Source organism: Centruroides vittatus, unplaced genomic scaffold (assembly GCF_030686945.1).
Source record: "Centruroides vittatus isolate TY-2023 unplaced genomic scaffold, ASM3068694v2 contig_914, whole genome shotgun sequence".
NCBI lineage: Eukaryota > Metazoa > Arthropoda > Arachnida > Scorpiones > Buthidae > Centruroides > Centruroides vittatus.
In genome coordinates, this window is record NW_027122603.1 from 617,593 (window position 1) to 644,266 (window position 26,674).

A 26,674-nucleotide genomic window follows, 5' to 3' on the forward strand; every position below is an offset into this window, starting at 1 on the left:
AAAACCGCAAAGAATCCTTCTCTCATGCATACAGGACGACATAGGTTTTTGAAGCAGTGAAAAATGAATGTCTTCCCTTCAAATTCAAAAAAAGACATACCTTCAAACTAGAGGCGTCCCGATGGGAAGCCCTATGTCAACAGTGCAGTGTGAATTAGTACTTCGTAAACTTGAGTGCAAGGTCTTAACCACGCTCCAGAATGATATAGTAGCATACACCAGATATGTCGATGATATTTTCATCTTGTGGAATAATAACCGCAATGTGCGCCAGTTTATGAACAGAATCAACAACAACCCGTATGGATTGACCTTGGAATTGGATCAAGAAAGTGGAGTTAGCGTTAACTTCCTGGATGTAACGATAATATGTAAAGAAGGGGAAATCAAGACAAGTATATATCGTAAACCTGTTTATCAGCCGTTTTTTATACCGAGCAATTCTATAAACCCTGTGCACTTTAAACTGGCAGCGTTTCGATGCTTGATAAAATGTGCGCACACACATTACACGAGTGTCTGTGACACTTATAATGAGTTAGAATACATAAGAAACGTAGCGGTTCAACATGGGTACCGGAAGAAAATAATCGACGACCTGATTACGAGAAGTCATAAACATAAACAGGATCAGCAACAACGCCAAACTGTGCAAAGAAAAAATTTAGTTCTGGATTTTATACTGTTTCTAAGTAAAGTGGTTAAGAAGCTAGGGAGGCATAGGAATATGCACGTAATATACAGGCGTAACCCAACGGTGTATGGTATCTTGAGAAACGATAAGAGAAAAGAAAAGCACAACGACAGAACAGGAGTATATTCCATCCCAATTAGAGCTAATCGATTTAACACTGATCTGGTGTATGTCGGCGCTACGATGAGGAGCCTAAAACAGAGTATATGAGCATAATCAGTCGGTGAACAAAAATGTTGATTCTACAGTACTGGCAGCATTTGCGAAAGAACAAGGGATAACAGTATTTTTGGATAAAGCCTCAATCATGAGGGCCGCAAGATCAAGACAAGCTGTTAAACACATTGAGAAAATGGAAATACACAGAGCTCATTTAACCACAAACTGCATCAACCATAGAGATGCGGACACGTTGGCGTCAGCTTGGAAATCTTTTTTTGATAACCTAAACTAACGGAGAATTTGTTAAAGCGACAGAACATCATTAAAAACGCCATTTTTTTTTTTTTAATCGTTATATTTAATGTAATATTTTACGATGCCTATGTTGATATGTTACTACATTTGAATTAACGTGCAAGCGCGTTACTGACAATTTGCGTGAGCACAATAGAATTTCATTTAATTTTTCGTAAATTTAGAACTCTACGTGCTTATTTTCATAATTTTATAATTCTATGTTCTTTTTTATTGGTTAACTGAAGATGGCTGCTTAAAAAGGTTGTTATTTTATCGGATAGAAACAATTCTAATAAGCTTTGTTTATTTATTCTCCATGTCAATTTATTCTTACCTTTTATATTCTCACAGATGATTAAGTTAAAAAAAGAAACTTACAATGAAGTATGAAAGCAGTATATGTGTAATGGATCTGGAAACCAAGTTTAAGATGCCAAAATCAATGGTGTGCAATCAGCAAATTCAATTTTCATTTTATTATACAATATTTATGTATTTTATTTAAGGTTTTCATATTTTAATTTATCAGTAAGACATTTAAAGTGACATTATTACCTTAAATTGTGTGTATGTGCTGTTTTAAGATTATTGAAATGGGTATTGTTTAGGGTCTGAGAATGAATTAATTCACTTTTCATTATTTCTGATGGTAAAAACTGATTCACAGTTTAAATGACCTCAGAAATAAATTTAAAGTACAAGACACCACTGTATATAAGACTTTATATAGTCTTAAGATTTTTATATTTATATATAGTCTTAAGATATATCTAGCCTTTAATAGTCTTAATATTTTTATTATATATATTTTTTTGGCTTCTTTTTTGTATGATCCTACTAATCTAAGCAATCCCATTGAGTAATTACTTTTTGTAAAGATAGCCTGGTTATCTGTATTTAAAAGTCAACACAAATTTGAAAACAGGTGCAAATTATACAACACTATGGTAATTTGCCAATTTTACATTGCAATTATAAACTCAGATTTTTTTTCTTTGTCACAACTTATCAAGAGCATAAAGAAAAGACAAACAGCCTTTCCGACTGCAAACACTCATCTGCCATCATAGTTTTTCTTAAAACCACCAAAGGCACATACAGACCTTTAGTTCTCTCCCATTCATTTTCTATACTGTTCATCAATCCAGGCTTTAATTGATATTATTCAATTAAAGCATGGATTGATGAACAGGCTTTTGAAATTGGCAAATTAAAGCATTGATATTTGAACTTACCAACTTTCAAGATAGAAGCTTCTGATGACTCCCTCCTATCTAAACAATAACTTTCAGAAACACACTGTCAACTATCATCTATTTTACTGTAAAGAACTAACATATACTGAGCTATTGACTCTTGACCTGTGTCACTGAATATTAATAATATAAAATCCATTGTGTGTGTGTGTGTGTGTGTGTGTGTGTATCCTTAAAACTCCTGCAATTTTTGTCCAATCCAGATGAAATTTTGTTTTATATTAGTTTTATGTTCTGATGGAAAGTATATGCTACTTATTTGTAAAAATATTAGCTATAGAATAAACATTTTATCAACTTCAGATCACAGTGATCACACTTATATTGCAATGATGTCAATGACTTCATTTAGTTCATGCTTGATAAAAGAATTTCCCTTAAGTTGCTTTTTAAATATTTTGGAAAATGTCATATTTTAAACTTACTTCATTAAATTTAAAATTTAAAGTTTAAAAAATTAGCTGCATTGTTTCATTTCTATAACAATTTAAAAAAAAATCTTTTCATAATGTCCACGTGACATTCTATTATCCAATTGCAAGTAACAATCTAACAAGCCCATTATTTAGAAAGTGTTATTAGTGAAAGTTATTTAACTAACATACAATTAATCTTTGTTTTATTAACATAGAATTAAAAAGACTCACTATATATATATGCCTAATGTAAATTGTAAATCTAAAAGAATAAGAACAACTGAGACCCCTGAAGGCCATGAAGTATGGCTTGAGAAACATCAAGTAAGGATGGCTTTGTCAAGAGACTTAATTTGTAGATATATTAGCAACTCTTCTTGAAATCTCTACTCTTCTCAATTCTTTAATCTCTAATTTCTGATAAAGTATTCCATTATGCCTGATGAGGGAATTTCTAGTTATTAATAAAAATATTAACATTAAAATCTTTATAGATCTACTAGATGGATATGCCCATTGCTGCCCAGGCAAAAATTAACAACAACATAACATTAAAATGAAAACCAAATTAAGAACTGTTATTTCAGCCTACCATTGTCATCTTTATCACAATGTGCTGAATAAATTAAATTAGAAAATGTAACAAAATAGAATAAAAACAACAAAAGCCTATTTTTATGAAAACATAAATTGATCTTATTTAAATTCATATAACAAAAATAAAAACAAAATCAGATTTCAAGGCAAACAGACCAAAAATTCAAATTCAGCACTGTAGAAAACCTCCAAGTACATGTTTAATGTTTATTAAGAATACAACACTTGGATGGTACTGTCATGTAGGGGCTGTATGGTGGCTCTTGATAGGGGTGCAAGCAGTATGAGTTTTTCTGCTAAAAATACAGAGGTAAACAAACAAGCAGTACCTGTGTATGGGGTGCCATATAATACAGACTAATTTATGAGTATCCTATTATTTTATTGTAATTCCTTACACAAGTGTAGTAAGATGCATGCTTTTTTACTTATATTATATTGGCAACAAAGATAAAAAGAAACATTAAGAGACATTACGCCAGGGATGGCAAACCTACAGCATGTGTACTCAAATTGGCACGCAAGGAAAATTCATCTGGCATCACTTGGGTTCAAAAAGGTTTGCCATCCCTGCATTAGGCTATGCATGAACAACACAGGAGCTGTGGGAAGAATCAAACCTTTCAATCCCACACAACCCAAATTATGGAGGATTTATGTCCAAAGCTGGGTCATAATTATGCTGCTAATAACACAACCGATCAAATTGCAAAACATGCTATTTTGTCAGCAGTACTAGGATTTCTCACACTTGTTATCCTCGACTCATTAATTTTGCAGGCAGAACGGTTATCAGTCATATAACCAAGTAGTCACATTGCTGACTAACCACTTCTTCTCAATGCCCAATAAATATTTTCTATGGTTTAAATTTATGAACCAAAAACAAGGGCAAGGCAAATCAATTGCCACCTATGTTTAAACACTCTGCGATATAGCAAAACACTGTGAATTCAGGGACCAATTAGAAGATCACTGGTATGATCAACTTATTCTTGGAGTTTATAAAGAAGATATTCAGTCAAGACTCCTGGAAGACCCTAATTCAGGGATGGGCAACCTTTTTCTATGTAAGGGCCACATTTCAAGACTTTTGAACTGACGTGGGCCGCATACAAAAGAAAAGAGAAAAAAATGTCAGTAAATCACAATTATTTATTCATATATAATTATAAATTAGCATAGGTATAATTAATTTAGCTTCTGGAACTGATGTAAACATAATATATCAGAAATATTTGGTTAAATATTAGTCACTACTAGTTTCGATGTGTCTGTTAGCTGGTTTCTTGTTTTAATTTTTACTAAATTCATTGCAGAAAAATAATTCACATACATAGATTGTAGAAAATAATGTTTGAATTTTTGCTGCATACTTCCTTAAGCTGGGAAATTGATATATTTATTCATATTTTATGCAATGCAGGCCATAAAAAATATTAATGTGGGCTGCAGGTTGTCCATCCCCGCTCTAATTAATGGTGGATGGACATCTAAAAACAGAACTCACAATTGAAATAACAGCAAAACAGGCTAAGCCTATACACATGGAGTCAGCAGAAGACATGTCTTCAAGTACTATGTTAATTCAAAAGAAGGCTTCCTCCTCAAAAAATCATCCTAAGAGGGGAGACATATGCATGAAGCAATCAGTTTGTAATGGTTGTGGAGGAAATCGCAATCAACATCCCTGTAAACAGACAAGGTGTTGTTATAAAAAGAAAAAAGAACACATTGTGCATGTTTGAAGAAGCTTAAGTCAAGAAAAGAATCAGACAGAAATAAACTCTCAATAAAAAGCAGACTCATTCTTTATCGGCAGAAGGTGAAATTTCTTTGGTATACACAACAGTGAAGTTTTTTCAACATATGACAGAAAGCTACAAGTAACATGGCAGGAAATGTAAAATGGAAGTAGACTTCAGTCAACAAATATATAAAACATACATTTGTTGACCACAAATCTCACAGATTGTGATCTACAAATGGGCAGACATTGATATCTGTAAGCCCATAACTCCAAGATTTTCAAAAAAAAATGACATTTCCACGAAAGGCTAATGCCTTATCAATGTTAGATATGGTCAGTTTGCAAGACAATTATGATTGTTAGTGGTGGAAAGAGACAGTGTCAGTTTTCTGGGCCTGGAGTGGTTTCGGCACTCAGGAATCTATCTTTCCAGAGTCCACATAGTCAAAACATAATTTATGGAAGAAATTTTATCTGAATTCACTGCCATTTTTGATGACTATCTCAAAAGGTATACAGGTCTCCACCATGTCCTTGCCAATCAATCCTTCAATACCTCCTAAACATTTCATGGCTTGGCCCATTCTACTTGCTTTACACCCAAGAATAGACACTGAATTTGACTGCCTAAATAAGAAAGGAGTATTGGAAACTATCACAAATTCGAAATAGTCAACACTGGTAGTCCCTGTTATAAAGCTATCCAGTGACATTTTCCTATGCAGCGATTATAAGGTTACCATTAATATGGCACTTGCATTGCACCCATATCCAGTACTAGCTGTACTTGTCTACTCATGAAACTCCAAAGTGGTGGGTTTTCTCAAAGATTGATATGGCTCAAGTTTATCTACAGCTTCTGGTCAACAGCAACTCCACTAAAGCAAAGACAATTATTAATCAAATGCCTACAAGGTAAAATATCTGCAGTGTCATCACTCAGAATTTTTCAAACAATTATGGATGAACTTCTTTCAGGTTTCCCTGGAGTATTTGCTTACTTTGATGATGTTCTTATGTGTGCAGCCACACTGGAGGTTCTGATGGACCAAACTGGGCCACCTATACAGCATGGGCAAACTAGGCATTTGCCCATGCAGTAAATTTTCATAAATGGAAATAACAAACAGTGAAACTATCATAGTAATGTAAGTGAAATTAAACTATTTTAAATTTAAATTTAAAAAACATTCAAAAATTTCTTCCCACAACTAATATGTATGGCATTTTAAAAACAATTTTTTTTCCATTTTATATAAGGGGATAAGGGATATCAAATGCATGTCTTTCCCAGGCAGCATAAATTCTAACACCAGCCCTGAGAATGAACCAGAGGCCCTGTGTCTTAGTATTTTCAGAGTACAATCCATCAAATTTCTTGAAAATAAGGTTGATGCTGAGGGGATTCATCAGCCAAAAGTAAGGTTGCAACAATTAAGAAGGCAACAAAGCTGAAAAACTAAGACAAATTACAATCTTACTTGGAGCTACTAACTTTTTATTCCAGTTTTCTCCATGACAATGCATTAGTCATAGAACCCCTGCATCATTTACTCGCCAAGTGCACTCATTAGGAGTGGACCAAAAAGCATTCATCTGCTTTCAAGGGAACAAAAAACTCTCATCTGAGAGTGTACTGGTCCCTTTTGATACAATAAAGCCAGTCAGGTTGACTTATGATGAGGTAGACAAGTATTGGAGTCATTGAATCACAGAAGAAAAGGAGCTCTCATTGCATTCTTTTCTAGAACTCTTAACTTCCACAGAATGCAATTACAGTAGACCCCCCCTAAAACACAGGTTCATATAACACGATTCGTATAACACGGCAAAAAAATTGCGATTATGTTCGTATAACACATTAAAATGTCATCACCGACTTGTGTCGCGACAGGATTGGTTGAATCTGGACCAATAGGTCCAGATTCAACCATGCGGACATTGCACAAACCGTTGAGTTTAAACGAGCAGCGAACCTACTAAAAAACATTTATTATTCAACGACCATAAAAATTATATTTTTATTAATGATGTCTCCAAAGTTAAGTTATTTTCCTGTGAAAAATTCGCTGATCAGGAAATGCGTCCGCCATTCGATGAGCCACTCCACGACAAAAACAAGCTTAAGCAATGGCATTGTCAAACAGTGCACACTCAGTAAGTAATCCTACAATTTTTTGTTTATAGCATAGTTTATATGGATTATTCCCAAAAAATTATATGTGATTTGGAAATGTTGAGTCAAATTAGTCTAGAATCGATTAATTTTATGGAAGAAAACCTTTCAAACAGCCGTAGCTCCTAAACTGCACAAGTGCCAGGCTGTGATTGGCTCATGTATTTAAGTGACTCGTACAACACAGATTCATATAACACGGAACGTATCTACCGTGTTATAGGTGGGTCTACTGTACATACAAATTGATCGAGAGGCTTTGGCCATTGTGGCAGGAGTAAAAAAGTTTCATCATTATCTCTTTGGACACGCATTCATAATCATTACTGATAGTGATGTAACGAATAGTATATTCAACCTCAGCCGAATACCGAATATTCGGCCAGGAGCGTGGCCGAATGGCCGAATATTCGGCTTGATTAACGCACGTACAAAAATTGGTGCACAAAAATTATGGCAAAGATCGCGCACCCTGCTCTTATTGGCCCGCTGTCACTACGATTTTTTCTTCCAGTAGGTCTAAATTATTTAAATTAATTAATTAAATTATAATTATTAAAGTTAATATGAGATAGAGCCTAACGTCTACCTCTAGTGCCAAATTGGTTTATAATTTATGTAATAGCCGTAAATAGCCCGATACGATTCGGCAGTTGTTGGTATTTAGATGTAAGTTATAACTTATAAGTTATTTTATTTGCAATCAATCTTTTTAACTCTTTAATTAAGCACTAAAATTTTGTTTTTACTACGTATTTGTAGACTGAATAGTACCCTAAGGATATACTTTAGTGGGGAGATTTATGGTCTAGTTTCTTTCCAGTTGTGGAACAGTTCAAATATATTATTGGGGTGTTTCTGTTTGTGAAGCTTTGTGATATTTTGTTGTTATTGTTTTTGTCAATATTTTTAAAATTAACATGATTTCAAATGTTATCTTTTGCATATAATGAAAAATGCTCATTCTTTGCTTTATACATAAAATAAATTATATATTAGTTACTCATCTTCTGGAAATAGATAAATAATTCTTTCTTTAAATACGATATGTTTCAATAAAACGTTTCGTAAATCATTTTAAAATATCGTAAAAAATATTAAAATATACGCGAATACGAATATAACATAATTAACAAAACAATAACATTGATGCCCGATACATTCTAACCTACACGCCATCAATGCCATAAGATATCGAACTAGATAAAGGCTATATTATTATTTAATTACAAAATAATTTAATACTAGAGTTAGATGCTATTTCTTATTAACTTTAATAATTATAATTTAATTTTCAGCATTAATAAAAGTTACCAAAATGATTAATTTACTGTGTTTTTGTTATTTCTTACTCCTGTTTTTAGGTATTCGGTATTCGGCCAAATAGTGACTAAATATTCGGTATTCGGCCGAATAGTGATTTAAATATTCGGTATTCGGCCGAATAGTGAAAAATAGGCCGAATAGGCCGAATACCGGGTAGTAACCGAATATTCGTTACATCACTAATTACTGATCACAAACCATTACTTGGCCTTCTTCGGAAGACAAACTGACTCTACAAATAATGTCTCTACGTATGATGAGATGGATGACTATGCTTCACGTATAACCTGATATACAACCCTGGTCAAGATGTTACCAGTGCAGATGGCCTAAGTCAACTCCCTATTCCACGCTATGTCCCAAAGAGACCGTATTCTTACCTGCCAAAGTTTTGTTTACAGAACAATTTTCAAATCCTTCCTTATATGCTTCAAATATCACCTGACTCACAGTGGCAGATCCCACAATTGTGCATAAGCTAACTGTTGGTATTGAAGAGTTGAACATATTATGCAAATGCATCTCCACTATAAGATTACTATTGAATCTGCAACAAGTCCTCCATCCATGAGGGATGTATCTGCAAGGCAACAGTCATCATCCCTCCACCAGGGCAAAACTCTGTTTTGAGGAATTACATTTGAGATATCTCAGAATCATTCAAATGAAGTCTCTTGCGAGATGTGTGTGGTAGCCAGAAATGAACAGATATGTTGAGAATCCCATCAACAGGTGCCACAAATATCAAATCAACCAAAGAAACCTGTGGGGTGTACCAAAACTCTCAAGTACGGATTGGAGTCCTTGAGAATTTTCATGCACCCTGGTCAAGGTTACATATAGACTTCATCAGTCCCTTCCAAGGAAAGAATTTCCTTATAGTGGTAGACACATTCAAAATGGGTCAACGTGCATTGCCTGATATCAACAACTTCTGGGGCCACAATCAAGGTGTTGCAGGAATTTTTTGCTATTCACAGGCTACCCGACTCTGCGGTCTCTGACAATGGTCCACAACTAATGTCTGTGTTTCAAGGATTTCTGGAAAAAAATCAGATCCAGCAAGTTCTTGTTGCCCCTTACCATGCATAAAGTAATAGTCAAATGGAGCAATATGTCCAAATGACTAAGGACTAACTAAAAAATCATCAGAGGAGACTGAGACTAACAACTGGCATCTTTTCTCTTTACACAACATATAATGTCATCTGCTACAACAGGAATTAGCCCAGCAAAGTTGCTATTGGGCCAGCAACCAAGAACCTGTCTGGACTGTCTTCATCCAGATTTGGTTGCTGAGGTATGGAAAAAATGAGGTGGCAAACTCCTCCAAAATAAACTGATTGCCCACTTACAAAATCAGACCCTGTTTTTATCTAAAACCACAATGCACCTGAAGGTCCTAGTCCTACTTGGACCTCCAGAAGAGTAACCTGCTGAACCAGTCCAATCTCATAAAAGGCCATGGACTTGGAAGTTCATAGTTTCCATCAGCATCATCACCAAATTAGGCAGTGACATGTTCTACCAGAACCTGAGCAAGAGGACTCAACTCCAGCAGACCCTGCATCAGAGCCTGCAGCACGAGAGCAATACAAGAAGTTTTGCTAGTGCCATCACAGGTCAAGCAATCTAGACAGTGTGCAACCCCAAAATATTTTGATAACTATTACTGACTAAGGGGTGAGGAATGTCATATATGAGTCATAAGGTGGTGTTCCTGGTAGGGATGCGAGCAGTACAAGTTTTACTGCCAAAAATATGGTGGTAAACAGGCAAGTAATACCTGTACATGGGGTATCATATAATACCAGCTAATTCATGAGTATTGTGAGAATCCGAACTTTAACCAATTTTAATTTAACTTTAAAGAACCCATTTTAATTGACGATGACACCATATGTGCTCAATGATTGTTGTCCTCAGCTACCCAAGAAAATCTCCACTTACACTTTCCCGACGACGAAAATGACACACTCCCACAATCTGCTGACCTCTTGGTCAGGCGATAACAGACGGATATCAAAATTGACAGCCAAAATAGTTAGTCATTGCCTGTTCTTCGAGGAGTGCCATCATCCCAGAATTTTTTCCAATAATTAACGGTGTCAGTGCTCAATTGGATATCTCGTCCTGGACATTGGATAACCTTGTGCCAAAATACCTGGATAACCTTTCTCAACAGGAAGAACGTGAACATTTGTGAACCCTCATGGACATTCTCTTCTCCAGGTATTTAGCAACTCACGAACCACTGTAAACTCTCTCTCTCGAATACCACAAAATTAGATTAAGTTTACCCTAGTTTAACTAGTACAATTCCAATTGGTATACTGTCGTCTTGTAATGTAATGAGTTTGTCATCCTTCCCAAATAAACGTGGTTTTGTTGACCTAGTCATTGCATGAGTCACTTCCAGTGTGCTGTCTCTCACTCCATCTCGAATCCGTTCGCTCACACACGCAATCGTGAGTTGCTAAATACCTGGAGAAGAGAATGTCCATGAGGGTTCACGAATGTCCACGTTCTTCCTGTTGAGCAAAGGTTATCCAATGTCCAGGGCAAGATATCCAATTGAGCACTGACACCGTTAATTATTGGAAAAAATTCTGAGATGATGGCACTCCTCAAAGAATGGGGCGATAAGAGACGGATATCGAAATCGATGGCCGACTATTCTAATTTTATTGTAATTCCTTACTCAAGTGTAGTAAACACAGTTTTCTTGTAAAATGTGTACTTTTTTCATCTGATACAGTAAGACCTCGTTTAGTGCTTCCTTGATTAATGCTATCTGCTCAAAGCCTTAAAAAAATCAAAATTTATGTTAATTCAAATTATTGCAACATTTCATTGATTCATATATAATAAGATTATTCCCAAACACAAACCAACCAGCAAAAAGTGCAATGTGTCGTTGCGCCATACTTCCCTTAAATCTATGTTTGTTTGATGCAATTTTGGAAAAAATATAACATATAACATCATGGATGCCATAGGCAATATCACATGGCAAGAATTAACTAATAAATGCATGAACAGTGTGTGGAAGAAGATATGGCTGGAGGTGTCCAACAATTCTCAACGAGAAGAGCCTATCGTTGACCAAATCATCAACCTAATCAAGAGTAAGAGATGTAGATAAGCAAGAGTAAGAGATGTAAATAAGCAATATATTGTGGAGCTACTGCAGATTTCTGGTGAGAGCCTTACCAACGATGACCTCCAAGAACTGGCAGAACAAGGAATTCACATAGAACTGGAAAATAGTGATTCTGAAAACAAAGAACCCAAAGAACTTGTTACAGATTTCGTTACTAAACGTTTGGTAATGATAACTGGAATCATTGATCAAACTGTAGCAAATGATCCAGATTTTGAAAAGAGTGCAAAAGCAAGACGAGGCATTTTGGATGCAATCTCCTGCTACTAACATTTGCTTAACAAAAAAAAAAAAGCGACAAATAACACTAGACAAGTTCATCACAAAAAAATTAAGAATGTCAGAAGAGCTAGGACCTTCATCACAAAAATGAACTTTATATTTTTGTGTGCATATGTTTGTGTATTATGTAACATATATTATTATGCAAATTAATATAAAAATAACTTAAAGTAAAATTTGTTAAAATATATAAAGGAACAACACCGGAGTGAAAATAAATTAAAACCAACAACTGTAGTGCCTTTGGACATCGGCTGCACGCAACAGCGTTCCAGAATGCAAATTTTTCTAAATCAACAGTCAACTTCGACGGGATATTTAAATTTTGTAGAACAGAATTCCGTTACGCCTGAGGAAAAACCAACGAGGTTCGAAAACGTTTGCGTTTTACAGAGAAAGAGGAGAGAAGCACACCGGTCAAAGGCACTACAGTTGTTGGTTGTAAAATTTGTTTATTTTTGGTTGTGTGTTCTCCTTTCCCTATTTACTATAGGTTAAAGTGACCTTGTTTAACGCTGTTTCATTTAGCACTTTGTCGTCTAGAAACACATCCTAAGCACTAAACAAGGTCTTACTGTACTGTCTTATTATATTAGAATGGGGAATTTCATTGATTTGGTGCAAGAATTGATATTTTTCACAGAAAGTAGTCATTGACTACATGATCCTGAAAATAGCCTGCACAAGATGATAATTAAAGACATCAAATTTTTTCTAATGTACAGTACATTCACTGCCAAATATGAAAAGGTAATCAGCCAAGCAGTGGCGTGCCGTGACATTTGATGATAGAAAAGCTGTGTTTCTGTAAGAAGCTGACTTCCAGGGGCAATCAGTTAATTGCGCATCAGTGATGGTCTAGGGTCCATTCGTACATGCATGGTGGCAGAAGAGACAAAGACGACAAGTATCTGACTATATACATATACTAGCAGACCCGGCCATGCGTTGCTGTGGCTCAAAATGTATCTATTATAAATGTATAACGCCTCCCCGTAGGGGAAATTTAAAAAAATTCCTTCTTAGTGTACATTCTCTTGACGTACCCTATTAAAACGCAATCAAACACACATCTAAAATAGTATAATAAAAGTCGAGTTCTTCACAGTAAGCCTTAATCCTGTCCCTCTCCCCCGCAAGGAAATATCGAAAAATCCCTTTTTAGTGTATATTCTGTTGACGTACCCTATTAAAACGCAATCAAACACGCATCTAAAATAGTATAATAGAAGCCAAGTTCTTCACAGTAAGCCTTAATCCTGTCCCTCTCCCCCGCAAGGGATTATCGAAAAATCCCTTTTTAGTGTATATTCTGTTGACGTACCCTATTAAAACGCAATCAAACACGCATCTAAAATAGTATAATAGAAGCCAAGTTTTTCACAGTAGGCCTTAATCCTGTCCCTCTCCCCCACAAGGGAATATCGAAAAATCCCTTTTTAGTGTATATTCTGTTGACGTAACCTATTAAAACGCAATTAAAAACGCAAAAAACCGCATCTAAAATAGTATAATAGAAGCCAAGTTCTTCACGGTAAGCCTTAATCCTGTCCCTCTCTCCCGCAAGGGAATATCGAAAAATCCCTTTTTAGTGTATATTCTGTTGACGTAACCTATTAAAACGCAATTAAAAACGCAAAAAAACCGCATCTAAAATAGTATAATAGAAGCCAAGTTCTTCACGGTAAGCCTTAATCTGTCCGTCTCCCCCCAGTGGGGGGAATTTCAACATGTATATTATATAAAAACACGTGCGTATTCGAATGCAATGTGGTGTCAAAATTTCAAAGGAATCGGTAGGAACAAACAAACGTTATATTTTATTTATATAGATAGATAGAAAATGATCTGCTTTAGTCCATTCTCACAGAAAAGCATAATGCCTCACAGAAAAGCAAACTTAAGTCGTCGGAAGTTAGCGCCATCTGTTGGACATGAAAGGCTTAATCCATATATATATTTTTGAAAGGGGAGAAATGGTGGTCTTCACATATGCCACAAACCTTCGCGGGAGTGTATTAAACAACTTCCCGAAGTTTCATGGCAATCGGATAAATGGTGTGGTAATGCATGAAGGACAGACAGACACACAGACACACACACACACAGACAGACATACATTCGTTTTTATATATATAGATAAACCATTTATTTTATGTTAAAATAAACAGTTTATATATGTATATAGTTTATGTTTATACATTAGGTATGTATATTGTGTATGTTTATACACTATATACAAAATAGTTTGCTTTAGGACAATCAGCTGTTCTGACTTCCTGGGCGTCGATGTGGTTCTTTAATCATCGATTAAAGGTGGCCCCGGGACAGTGGCATTGACAAGTCTGTAAGGCATGGGGAAACTTCATCTGTTGGCATTAGGGACAGGGTCCAAGTCCGAAGTGGCACGGGTTACAAGTTGGCACAATAGACGAGAAATTGCTTTTTTTTTCCTTTTTTTGTGCATTGACACACAGCATTTTGTTTATTCGGAATGTTATCCGAGTGCAAGGTGTCCTCGATTGTCGGGGATTATATCAATCTCTGTTCTTTCTCTTTCATCCATTTTGATTGGTTGTTCTCCTTCAATCACGCTTTCCGAGTGACTGGTCCCTCGTTACTAAGCGTAACGCGACTTCTACCTGGAGCGCGAAAAAAGTCAAAATCGAAGATGAATTTGATCTTCCACTGATCATAGGACGACTTCCTTCCGCGATTTATGGTTTCTGCCTCACAGTTTGATATAAACAATGGGTATCCGACTACAAAGGATTTTTTCCTATGTTTTTTTAAACTAATAAATTTTTCTCTAAATTAACCATTTTTTTGAGTCTTTCGTGACGGTTTGAACCTGTCCAGAACATCATATTCCCATAAAAATTTTAAACAGATACTGGAAATGACAAAAATAAACAGTTTATGTATTTTAATTCTAAAATACATATAATACATACATAATACAAATTGATATGATACAAACAATAATAGAGAAACTTGTTTTTTTTAATTTTTTACAAAATAATTATTCTGAGATTTTTTTCCGCAAAGTCGTTAATTACTTTATCATAAAAGTCGCTGGTCGTCGACTCCATCAATGTATTTGAAAGCTCTTTTTCTATCGAAAGCAACGCTAGCGACGACAATTTTTCCTCTGAGTGAGTGTTCCTGGCCAATGTATAAATTTGCTTCGTGGTTGAAAAATTGCACTCAACACTGGTAGATGGTACCATAAAAATTAATGATATTAAATAATATAATTCTTTTAGTACATCTTTGTTTGTATCATCATTAATTATAATACTTTTTATGTCTAAGAGTAACTTGTCAATATAGTCCGGACACGAATATAAATATTGCAATTCAATATGTAATTTAGACAAATCAAAAAATTTTCCATAGAATTTACTTAATTTAAAGAATTAAAACTTGCTTGTGAAAATTGTTTTTCATAATATTTAAAATTATTAACATCTAAAAGTGATAAAAATTCTAAAAATTTTGTCTGAAAATCTGTCAATATAATTATAATTAAATATAACTTTGCAAAGAAACGTACTGTACATAAAAATAACATTGAACATTCTTTACTTTTTAAATCTTAAAATAATTCATTTAGTAAAATAGCTCCCTACCAGTGGCTAAGGGATAGAATCGTTGGAAGCGTTTTGGCGGTTTAGCCAGTGGATGCTACACACCATAGGTTGGTGCTCTGTAAAGCGCATGCGTCAATGCCTGTAAATTGGCTGCTTTACACCATTCAAATATTTTTGCCATGGAAGCTGACAATACAGCACCTCCATCGGGAATACGCGTACACATTTAGATTTGAATATACAATAGCGATCTTATCGTTGTTTTTCACATATATTTTATTACAGATATTTTATTATTATTATTGTTACAGTATTATTATTATTATACCGCATTATGTATTTTATTACAGATTTCATATAGAAGTCTGTAATAAAATACATAATACAGTTATAATAAAGTATTGATTTTAAGTAATTCAAAGTACATTCAAATATGAAAATAATCATGCAATATGTATTTATATTTTAGAAAATACAAGGGAAGCGGCACTTCCACCGCTTCCAATGATGGCACGCCACCGCAGCCAAGTAATCAAATTTTGTAAAAGATAGACCCATTATTTAAACTCAGCATCCTTAAAAGCCCTAAAAACATTTTGTAATCACTGATAGCTTTGTATAGAGTAATTTTCTTATTCAAACACCATCTGTTGATCAGTTAGAACAGGTAAATTGGGTTGTGGAGGGGGAATGAAGTTAATTCAACAAGACTAAGAAATAAATTTATTTCTTAAAATGTCTAATTTCAGGTTAATTTAGAATTGTACTATTATTATTTGATAAATAAAACAGAAATGAAACAAAACAAAAACTTTTGTGTGGTAACCACTTGTATTTTCAACACTTAATTTATGAAATTCAATCTTAAATATGCCATTTTTTTCCCAGTTTACTTATTTTACAATTACATCTACAATGATCTAAAAACAAATGAAATTAAAGAAAGCAAAAAAATGGACTATTTTCCATCTAAACAGTACAGTACATGAAGTACTGTACTGTTTAGACTGCCATGTTTTTAACAGATAATTTAAAGTATGGGATATGTCACAGGCTATGCAAAGGTATTATTTCCATTTTAGCAATTTGAGAGTTACATACTGATACAGGTTATCCACTCAAAATTATAGTAATTTGTATTAGGAAAAGTACACTATATTTATCACATAAAAATAATTTAAATAATGTTTTAATTTACTTTTTCTGAGATAAGTCATTCACTGGATTTTTCAGTTCTAAATTTAATTAAAAGAACCAATAGAGAAGTAAATAAAGCATTATTAAATTCACACTAAATATTAGACATAACATCATTACAAAGTTTTAATGTCTTTTGGATAACAGAATGAAAAGAAGTAAGGTACTTTTAGATAAAAGAAACATGTAATTTATTTTAATTGAAAATAAAACTATATAAATAATTTTAAACTATTTATGAAATTTATACATATCTGTATCTATAAATAAACAACAAATATGATAAATCTATTTAAATCAAGGATTTCAAACCCAAATGCAGTAAAGGGCCAGTCAAATAGATGTATATCAGATGCAGGCTGTACTCAATATTATTTGGTAAAGTAAAACATACTGTAATTTAAAAAAAGACTAACAAAGGCCTTTTTGTTGCCAGGCCTTTATGAATTATATAAACAGTTAGACATTTGAATTTTTTCTGTGTTAATCCCCACAAGATGTTAGAAATATTAATTTTTAGAAAAGAAAGCATCAATGCCACGAGCTGGATATGATGCCTTAACAAGCCTTATCCAGCTCGCAGGCCACCAGTTTTCAACCTTATTTAAAATCATTAAAACTATATTACTTATGTGAAAATCAAAATTGCAAGTAATCATCAAATTAGTAGAGTAATTACAAAGAGTATAATAGATCCTAGGTATTAGGAGACAGTAAGACTGTTACAGAATAACACATTAAAAATAAATATTGTTTTCTTAATCCATGATCATTACTTTTAAAATATATCAACTTTCAACTGAAATTTAAACTACCATTTAAAAATACTTATACTTGAAGAACACATTAAAAACAAAATAATAACTTAGTTTTTTAATCTTGTCATTGATCCTTTTATTTAAAAAATCAAGCAACATGTTTGAGAGACAGTCACATTAGCAAGTTAAAATTGTATGTGGTGCCATCTGTTATGAAATGTTATTAAAAAATGTAACTTTATTGTTATTAATTATAATAAAAAGGCAGAAGGCTAATTTTTAGAGTAGAAACAATATTTTAAAAATGTTGTAAATGCCAGCAACAATTATTAAGTAGACTCCACCCAAGATATGACACATGGTACTTTTCCTCACCACCTCAAATTTTAACCATCAGAATTTAATACAATCAATGCCCCTTATATACAAGCTATCAGGCCAAATTTCATTTCTAATTTTTACCCTATCCTGAGATATTAAATGAAACAGACACATACATATCCCCTTGTTTTGACTTTTTTGGATTTGGACTCTCAAAATGTAAAGATTTGCAAAAACTTAAGAGTCAAATTTGACAATTCCAATACTTTCCCATATTACATACAAAAGAGCCAGAAAAGTAAAATCAAATGTTTGCAATAATTAAAAATAAAATTAAAGCATATGTATACTAAATAATAAACTAATAGTAATGACACCCTATATATTTCCAGTGCATTACACAAAACTTATATATAAAAATTATGTAATATAATAAATATGCAAATCTAAAATAATAAAATAATTTTATAATGTTAGTACTTAATTTTTCTAATTGTCTATGAAAATAGACTTAACTTTCCTTAAATTAAATTTTAAGAAACAAAACATTTTTAATAAACTTAAATTCAATAATTAGACATTATAATTTCATGTGCATAAATTTCACAAAAAATCAATCATTTGAAAATGTGTTTTTGATATACCATTAAAAAATATTTAGATAGATGAAAGTTCAAGGATAACCAGTTATAGTTTATCCAGCAATTTAAAAACAATGCAAACTCTCTTCAAATAACTTTCGATTCCATGATTTAATTTGGCATTTCTATTATTCTCTAACTGAACAATAATAAACTTTTAATTTCCTTTAAAAATTTATGAACATACTGCAAATGTTTAAATTCATAAACGTTCCCAACATATATTTTAAACAATCAGTACAACAAAAAGTACTGAAAACAATTCTTTTTGTACACATCCTTTTTGTAACACATCCTTAAAATAAAAAAAATTTCATTTTGAAATTAACTCTTGTCACTTAATCCAAACGAACCGATTCTAACCACCCTGCAGCTAAATTATACGTGTACAATCTTCATAAACAAATCTTACACAGGCATTACGTGCACAGTTATTTCAGAACTACCTGCATGACCAGTTATTTGTTGCGTATCAACTTATTACTTCCTTTTAAAAAAATATGAATCATCGTTTCCAAGACAATTTAATTTATTCAAATATTATAAAAACTTATCTTAACTCTAAGATTAAAACAAATCAATTTAATTTAAAACTTTCCGAATAAAAATTTGCAATAAAAAAATTCAATTTCGTATATGTGGATTTATAAAACATATTGAACTTAAAGACAATTTATAAAAAAAAAGAATTACACTCACCTCATTCTCCACTCCTTCCTCAATGCTCACCTGGGTGACCTGTGGCGTCATCTGCGAAGCTGCCAATTGGGAAACCACCTGGGCAGTCAGAGGCTGTCCTGCGGAGGCCAGCATGTTTCCACCGGCCACAGCTTGCATGGGCAAAGGTAGATGTATAGTCTGAACGATGGTGTGTCCTCCGGCCGTAGAAATGGGAACCTGAACCGGTATTGTCTGCTGAACCGGGGCAATAGGTAGTTGGAGAGTCTGAACCACATTGCCCTGTCTGATGGCCACATTCTGTCCACCAATCTGAGCTATGGCCACATTGTTCATGTTTCCCACACCTTGAATAACAGCTTGGGGATGTCCCTGGACGGTCTGGGGCACTTGACCCCGAACGTACTGTCCAGCAGGAGTAATGATGGCCTGATTTCCTGCAATCTGTATGGTTTGTTGTCCAAAGGAAGCAGGGATGAAAATGGCTTCTTGTCCGTCGATTTGAATATTCTGAATTTGTGCAGCTGGTATGACATTGTATGTAATATTATTACCAGCTTGAGCTACGATTTGGCCTTGCGGATATCCGTTGACAGTGGCCACGTTCTGCGGTGGAGTGGCAGTCGTCTTGACGGCGGGTTGAGCATTTACTTGGGTGACGGTGCCGTCGGGGTTAAGGACTCCGACCGTTTGACTCTGGACGGGGATGAAGTGCGTGGAGGCGGCCACGGGCACTTCACCCGCTTGCAGTACTTGATTCTGCAACTTGACGGTCGAAGCTGCACCTCCCTCGTCGGTTGGGAGCCGATCTTGCTGCAGGTCGCCGCCAACAGTGCCAAAGGGGATGGTTGGATGTCCTGCGTGAGGCGGGGTCAGACCAAGAAAGGGGTGTGAGAATGGACGACGCCATCTTGACTATTGCTAGTCTATAAAAAGTCGAACTCACTCACCTGAGATGTGCTGCTCGGTACCACGTAGTCTTGCTGTTGTCTCCTAACAGCTACCGTAGTCATTCCGACCACTCCAGACGCGATTCGATAACAAAATACTCGCCGTTCGACACTTTTCGCGCGGATCCAAGATGGCGACGAGCAACCAACTTCATCTATGCTGCACGTGGCGCGTGGTGAGGTAGGATCAATGCGCGCGCAAAATAGTCCCCCAAATTCTATTACCTCGAATAATTTTTATATACGGCATTCTATAATTCTAGAAAGAAGTCGTGCCGAAAAGTATAGCTGGAACTAAACAAAATACTAATGGCTACAACGGATGATATACTTTTTAAGTTTAACAGTTGGGCGGTGGTGTGGAGGAATACACCAGATGTCCGAAGGCGGGACTACTTAATTCTGTTGTCCTCCCCCCCGCCCGTTCGGTAGGCGGGACACAAAGAATGCGGACACAAAACCAACTCCCGCCTCCAGTTTTCGAGACGAAGGCCGGAAAAGTGGAAATATAGCGTCGCGTGACCACATCCCCTTAGTCTGGTCCCTCTTACCGAAATAAACGGCCATATAAACGCCGCCCTAATTATTTCGGCGGGAACAACGCCGTCTTTTTATCTTTTCCCCTTCCGTCGTGCGTGACGCTTTCAATGGCCCACGGGGAGTTACCGTCGCGTCTGTTCCGATATCGACTTCGCAATTCACGCTCGGTTCGCAGTTTCGGCCTGGCGTTACGTCACGACCGACAGCGCGACGTTGCGTCAGCCAAAGCGAAATGCGTCGCTTCCTGTCCGCCCGCGCCGGGACGCCGAGCGTTTCTATTAATTGAGCGCGATAAAATTTCAAAATTCGTTGGTGCGCGGACGGGCGCCGGGGAGACCACTTCCGTCACTCGCCTCCCACCGATTATGAAAAACAGGTAGTGGACAATGTTGGCGCCGGTCCAGCCGTGACGTAACGACCCGGAATTTAAAAGACGCTAACGAAGAAACGAGGCGGTTACGTTTTAGGCCGAGGCAACGCCCGTGATGCACCGACGAACACCCTCACCATGTGGGAGGCGGACCCAGGGCCCTATGAGACAACGATCCGGTGCGACTCGACGCCTAAGGTAGACCCAAAGGGCGTTTCCGTTGCAGATGCTCCGCGCCCATGCTCGTACCTCCCCTGCACGCCATGTGGTAGATATCATACATTTTCTGTGCCATCCCGAAAACTCGTCGCCTCTCGCCCATCGACTACGGACGCCATAACAAAGCGGCGTGGAGCAATGGTGGCCGGAATGACCCCAAAATATCGACGGGTGGAGAACAGGTTTTCCTTCCCCCTTCGGCACGCAACACGTTTCGCAAATAAAAGTTTACGTAAGATACTTGCCTGACACTGGAGCATGGAGTTGTTAGATGAATGGCGAAGATAACATCCAAGTTTTCTTGTTGGCCTATCGTAATTGTTTCTTTTTTCTTAGCTTTTCGGGCTGCCTTTCTGTCGGCTAACTTATCGATTTTCTTCGCCGAAACCGTGACCAGCTCCCCTGGTGGTGAAGGACGTGCGCATGCGTTACTTTTCCCACCCCCTGGCCTCCAACGGCCGGGTCAACCCTTTTAACTCCTCCGATAGTGTTTTATTTAACCACGTCGAGTGTTGTTTCCACGCCGATTGCGTAACTCTCTTTGTTCGTCCTCCTTCCTCCTTTCTCCCGCGCGTCGTTTCCACCGTTCACCGGATGCTGGCCGTTTGTCTGCCATCTGGCGGTAAAATTTTCATAACTTCCGGTGCACATTTCGTCCACTTACTCCCCACTCCATACATCTGCGTTTAGTAGAACGAAAAGCGTCTCCATTCCAATGACATAATTCGCGACTTGTCTTATTCACGCCCATCGCGCGGGAGGCGTATTACATACGCTTTCTTATCGTCTCTTATTCCTGCCATATCGACACATCTCCCAGTTTTATCGCCACTTCCCTCCGTATCCCGCCTTCCTTTTTGAAAAGTCACGTGACCCAGGTTCTGACGAAATTCTGAGCGTTATCTGTTAATTTAAGGGCGTCGACGGTAGCGTCGTTTGGGAGGAGCTTAACCGCGTCCGCATCTCAAAAATGAATTTTGGGTGGAGCCATTAAAGGCACATTTTTTTTGTTTTCTTGGTTTCGATTTTGAGATATGTGTAACAGATGTTAGATAACCTCTTGCCGTAATCGCAACATTTTCATTTCTGTTTTTTTATAGCGATAAAATTTCAATGTAATCTATTCCTCCAGTGAAAGAGGATAGAGTTACGTAAGAGCGACTTATTTTTAACGGAATCGCTTCCGGTGAAGTAAAAAAACGATCTGAGGAAATCCATGTATTGGTATTTTAAGAAATAATTGATTAATAATCGAATAAATTCGAAAAACTAAATAAGTTTGAAATAACGACAACGGCACTTGGTAGGTACTGTACAGTACTGTACTTGCAAACTTCTCCCATTTCTCTCGCTGACTGCTTTGACGTTCGAAGAACCGTACAATTTAATGGGAGAAGTATGGGGGATCCGGCTTGGTAAAATGTCTAGACACTATCACTTTCGAATATAAAATAAACCTTTTTAAATTTTACAATGGAAAAACATTACACATATATATTACTTTTTTATTATTTTACTTAGTTTTGTTAACTATTTCGTCATTAAAAGTTTAAATTAATTTTTATTAACAAAATTAAATCTGATTATTAGCATAACATTTTACTTGGAATTATTAAGAGAAAGTACAATACAAAAAAGTATTCTGTTGTTAAATGAAATGAGCGATAAAGTTTATTGGCAATTTTTCAGACAATCCTGATTTTCCACACGTTTCGAATACATAAATTTAATATGATGCGATAGAAATAAGATATAAGAACATGGCATATTATCTTCGAGCTAAATAGAAATTTAACGAGAGAAGTTCTTAAGTTCTTTACTCATCACTCCTATATTTGTCAAAATCTAAACTTGTTTGGATTATTATTTAAATATTATAATATCGTAGGAAAATTCAACAACTAAAGAACAATATTAAATTCTTGTTACACCAGGGCATAGAACAATCTATCGCTGTTTTAAAGACAAGACTATTGGTAGAGGATGATCGATGGATATTTTCTATCCAGTGTAATGAATTCGAAAGTGGTTAAATTTAAATATTTGGAAAATTGATCGAAAACACCGTCTTTTCTCTTCTCAAACAGAATACTGTCACGCAAGAAAATAAATTCATTTTTCTAAATTTCCATGCTTGATGTTGGGATATAAATAGCGCAAAATAATTTTTAACTTCGGCGAATGCGAATATTACCGAAGACCTATAATATTATTGCGAGGAGGCAGTTTCCCCGCCAATTGACTTATAGATTTCCTTTCTCCCGAGAGCAAAGTTTCTGCCAGAGAACACGCCACCGATAAGTCACGGATGAATGAGCAATTAAATAATTTGGAGGAGCTTTTAACTGCAGAGTAGTAGTTTTCTAAACAATATCATAAGCAAAATTTGTTCGGAAATCAATTTTCCCAACGTAACGATACAGTCGATCCGAAACGGAAAATAAATTTACGAACTTCACAGTCCAGTTCGTAAAATCGAATTTAAAATTGCTATCCACAGATGGCGCTAAGCTAATAATTCAAAAATCTATAGGCGCGCCATCTTTTGAAATACAGAAATTGTTTTTAATTTATCGAAAATTTTGAACAACGTACAGGTAGCGTTATTGTCACTTTAAAAATTCTGTAAGCTATTAACAAATATAAGATTAAAACAGATATTAATATTGTAGCAGAAAAAAAAACTATAAATATTTAAATACGAAAATAACTATAGCAACAAGTAAAGAATTACTCTATATTTAAATATTTAAGGTAAAACTTTTGGTCGATGACGTTACCGGGAAATGAATTAATTAATTTCTGTTTCTTTTGTCAAATGTTAAAAAGTAATAATATCATATTTTATTAAAAATATCGAAATAAATTATTTATTTCCATATCATTTGACTTAAATAATTTTTATATTTCAATTACTTGAAAATATATGTGAAATATTCTCACTAGATGACACTACTTGTCTGTTTTAACCAGAGAAATCTTTACAGTAATTTAAACTGAAGGAATTATAGGAATAGACGAGATAGGCCTAATTACAAATATAAAATAATTACTTCTATTATTAGTATTTATTTGGGACCGAATAAACGAGTACCATAACTATTACAATAAAAAAAATTTAAAATTTTGTATTATTTTATTGATAAAAAATATTAGTAAATCGGCCATATAAAAATATTTAATAAACTACCATTTAAGATTTTATAGATCATTTCAAATTGTTTATATCCGCTTTTATAAATGCACTCTCGATAATCCAAATTAATTTGCTTCGTTTTTCCGCTAAATCTTACAGCCAAACAACAAAAAAAAAATTGATTATTTAAAGGCATATTTACCAAATACAATATAAATGTTATATGTGTATTTGTAGTAATCGCGTTATAGTCCTTTTTGACTTCTTTTATTTATATAAAATTCCATTAATATTTTCGCTAATCCAAACAACTTACAATAATTAGTTCGGATTAGTGTGAGTGCATTGTATTATCTTCCAAATTGATTATTATAAAGTAGCGAAGAGTTTTATTTTATATGTTGCGTTTGACATTTAACTGTAGAGTTTGATATTTACTCATTGCCTATTGCTTCTGTTAATTCTAATACTATGATAGAGTTCATTTTATTGGGTTGCAAATTTTAAAAAAATTGTAAATCTATAAATTTCCACTGTCGTCCGTCCGCCTGTCTTTCCTTCATCTAGAGAACAGAGTAAGATAGATGAAAGCCAAGACAGCTAAAGAAAGATTAAAGGCAGGAGGCCCGATTAACTATACACGAACTACCGATGCAAACTGGAAGTCACGTTATTTCAATTCAAAACTCCCCCCCCCCCGAAAGGTGTTAGGCATGACTCCATTGATAACGAAAAAGTATCATGTACAGGGGCAAGCCACTACTAATTTGAGGTGGAGAGCATATATTTTAAGTTAAATAAATTTAACATAAGATTAAAAATTGCAGCCAGGCATTGTGACAATGTCACAATAAACAATTGCTTGTTCATAATTGAAATTTACATTTAGAATTTTCGCAAATTTCAAAAAATTTTCTCCTGTATTAATTTGCTTTAAAAATTGCGTTAAATTTCGGTAAATGTTCCTTTTTATACATTTCAGTATGTAAAACGGATTAATTATTCAGTCTTAAAGATATTCTTATTTTCTGAATTATTTGCTAAGTACTGAGTTTGGATGTTTTTAAAGAGAATATAATGTTTCAATTCAATCTTTTAGCATTTAAAAGTTTTGGTATTTTCACCCCTCAATTATTCCATTTCTTTGAATTTTCCACGACCAATGACCAAATATTCTTCTGTATAACATATTCCTCTTTTCGTTGGGGTTTTCTGTAAAGGTCCAGGATTTGGTTCTATTCCGGCAATCAACAGTAATAAAACAAGAAGTTTAGTATAATTCATATTAGTTGAAAATAATTTAAAATTCTTCATGTTTTTGAATGGTTGAACAAAGTATGAAAGTGAGGAGAAATTCGCGCCAACGGCTATAACGACCTGAGCGCCCCCCTCTGTATAACATATTTTTATTAAACAATTCTGTACATGTTAATACAAAGAACATTTGTATAAATTTGTCTTTCCAATGATTTTTTAAATAAATAATTAATTAATTTAATTCAAAATATATTTGATATTTTATCTTAACATTTCATCAAATTTCATTTTAAACACTCCAGAACGAAACTTTCGACATAAATTACGGTATTTTTATTTATTAACCAGAAATCCAATATATACAGTACATTTATTTTCTAATGAAAATTATTATATTTGTCAGATTTTTCCAATATTTTCATTAACATTTTAATTAAAAAACTTTCTTCATCAATACAAAACTCGTGCAAATTCATCATACAGCACGGACATATATTCATTTTAATTAATACATTACATATTTAGTCAATTAAACACTAGAATTTCTCAATATAAATTTAATTTTCGTTTAAATCTTTGATTTTAGTTGTTAATTCGAATCGTATAAAACGTATCGAACATAGAACCAACGATTTTTCACTAACACCATTTTGTTCACCATTTTGCTTTTCAGTTTTTCCAAATTCTATTGACTTTTACTAATATTAGCACTTGTCTATGCTCCTGTTAGTTCTATCACTACCATAGAGTTCATTTTATTCTTAATTGAAATTTACATTTATGTATTGGACCTGTCTTGGGCTAATTAATTAGCCATATTATAGCCCAACTGAAATCAGCCCGCATAATTGATTATTATTACATATCGTGTTTGGTTTTATACCTAATTAGCACT

General features: G+C 34.7%; 1 protein-coding gene across 1 annotated transcript in view; it reads right to left on the reverse strand.

Annotated features, from left to right (window-relative positions):
- The window catches only part of LOC136984354 (transcription factor Sp4-like), a 46,343-nt gene extending 24,726 nt beyond the window's left edge, over positions 1 to 21,617 (reverse strand). The window contains 3 exon segments of the mRNA XM_067281303.1: positions 19,329 to 20,110; positions 20,113 to 20,164; positions 20,258 to 21,617. Coding sequence (XP_067137404.1) covers positions 19,329 to 20,110; positions 20,113 to 20,164; positions 20,258 to 20,320 — 897 coding nt within the window. The 5' untranslated portion in view covers positions 20,321 to 21,617.
- Positions 21,618 to 26,674: the final 5,057 nt, after the last annotated feature.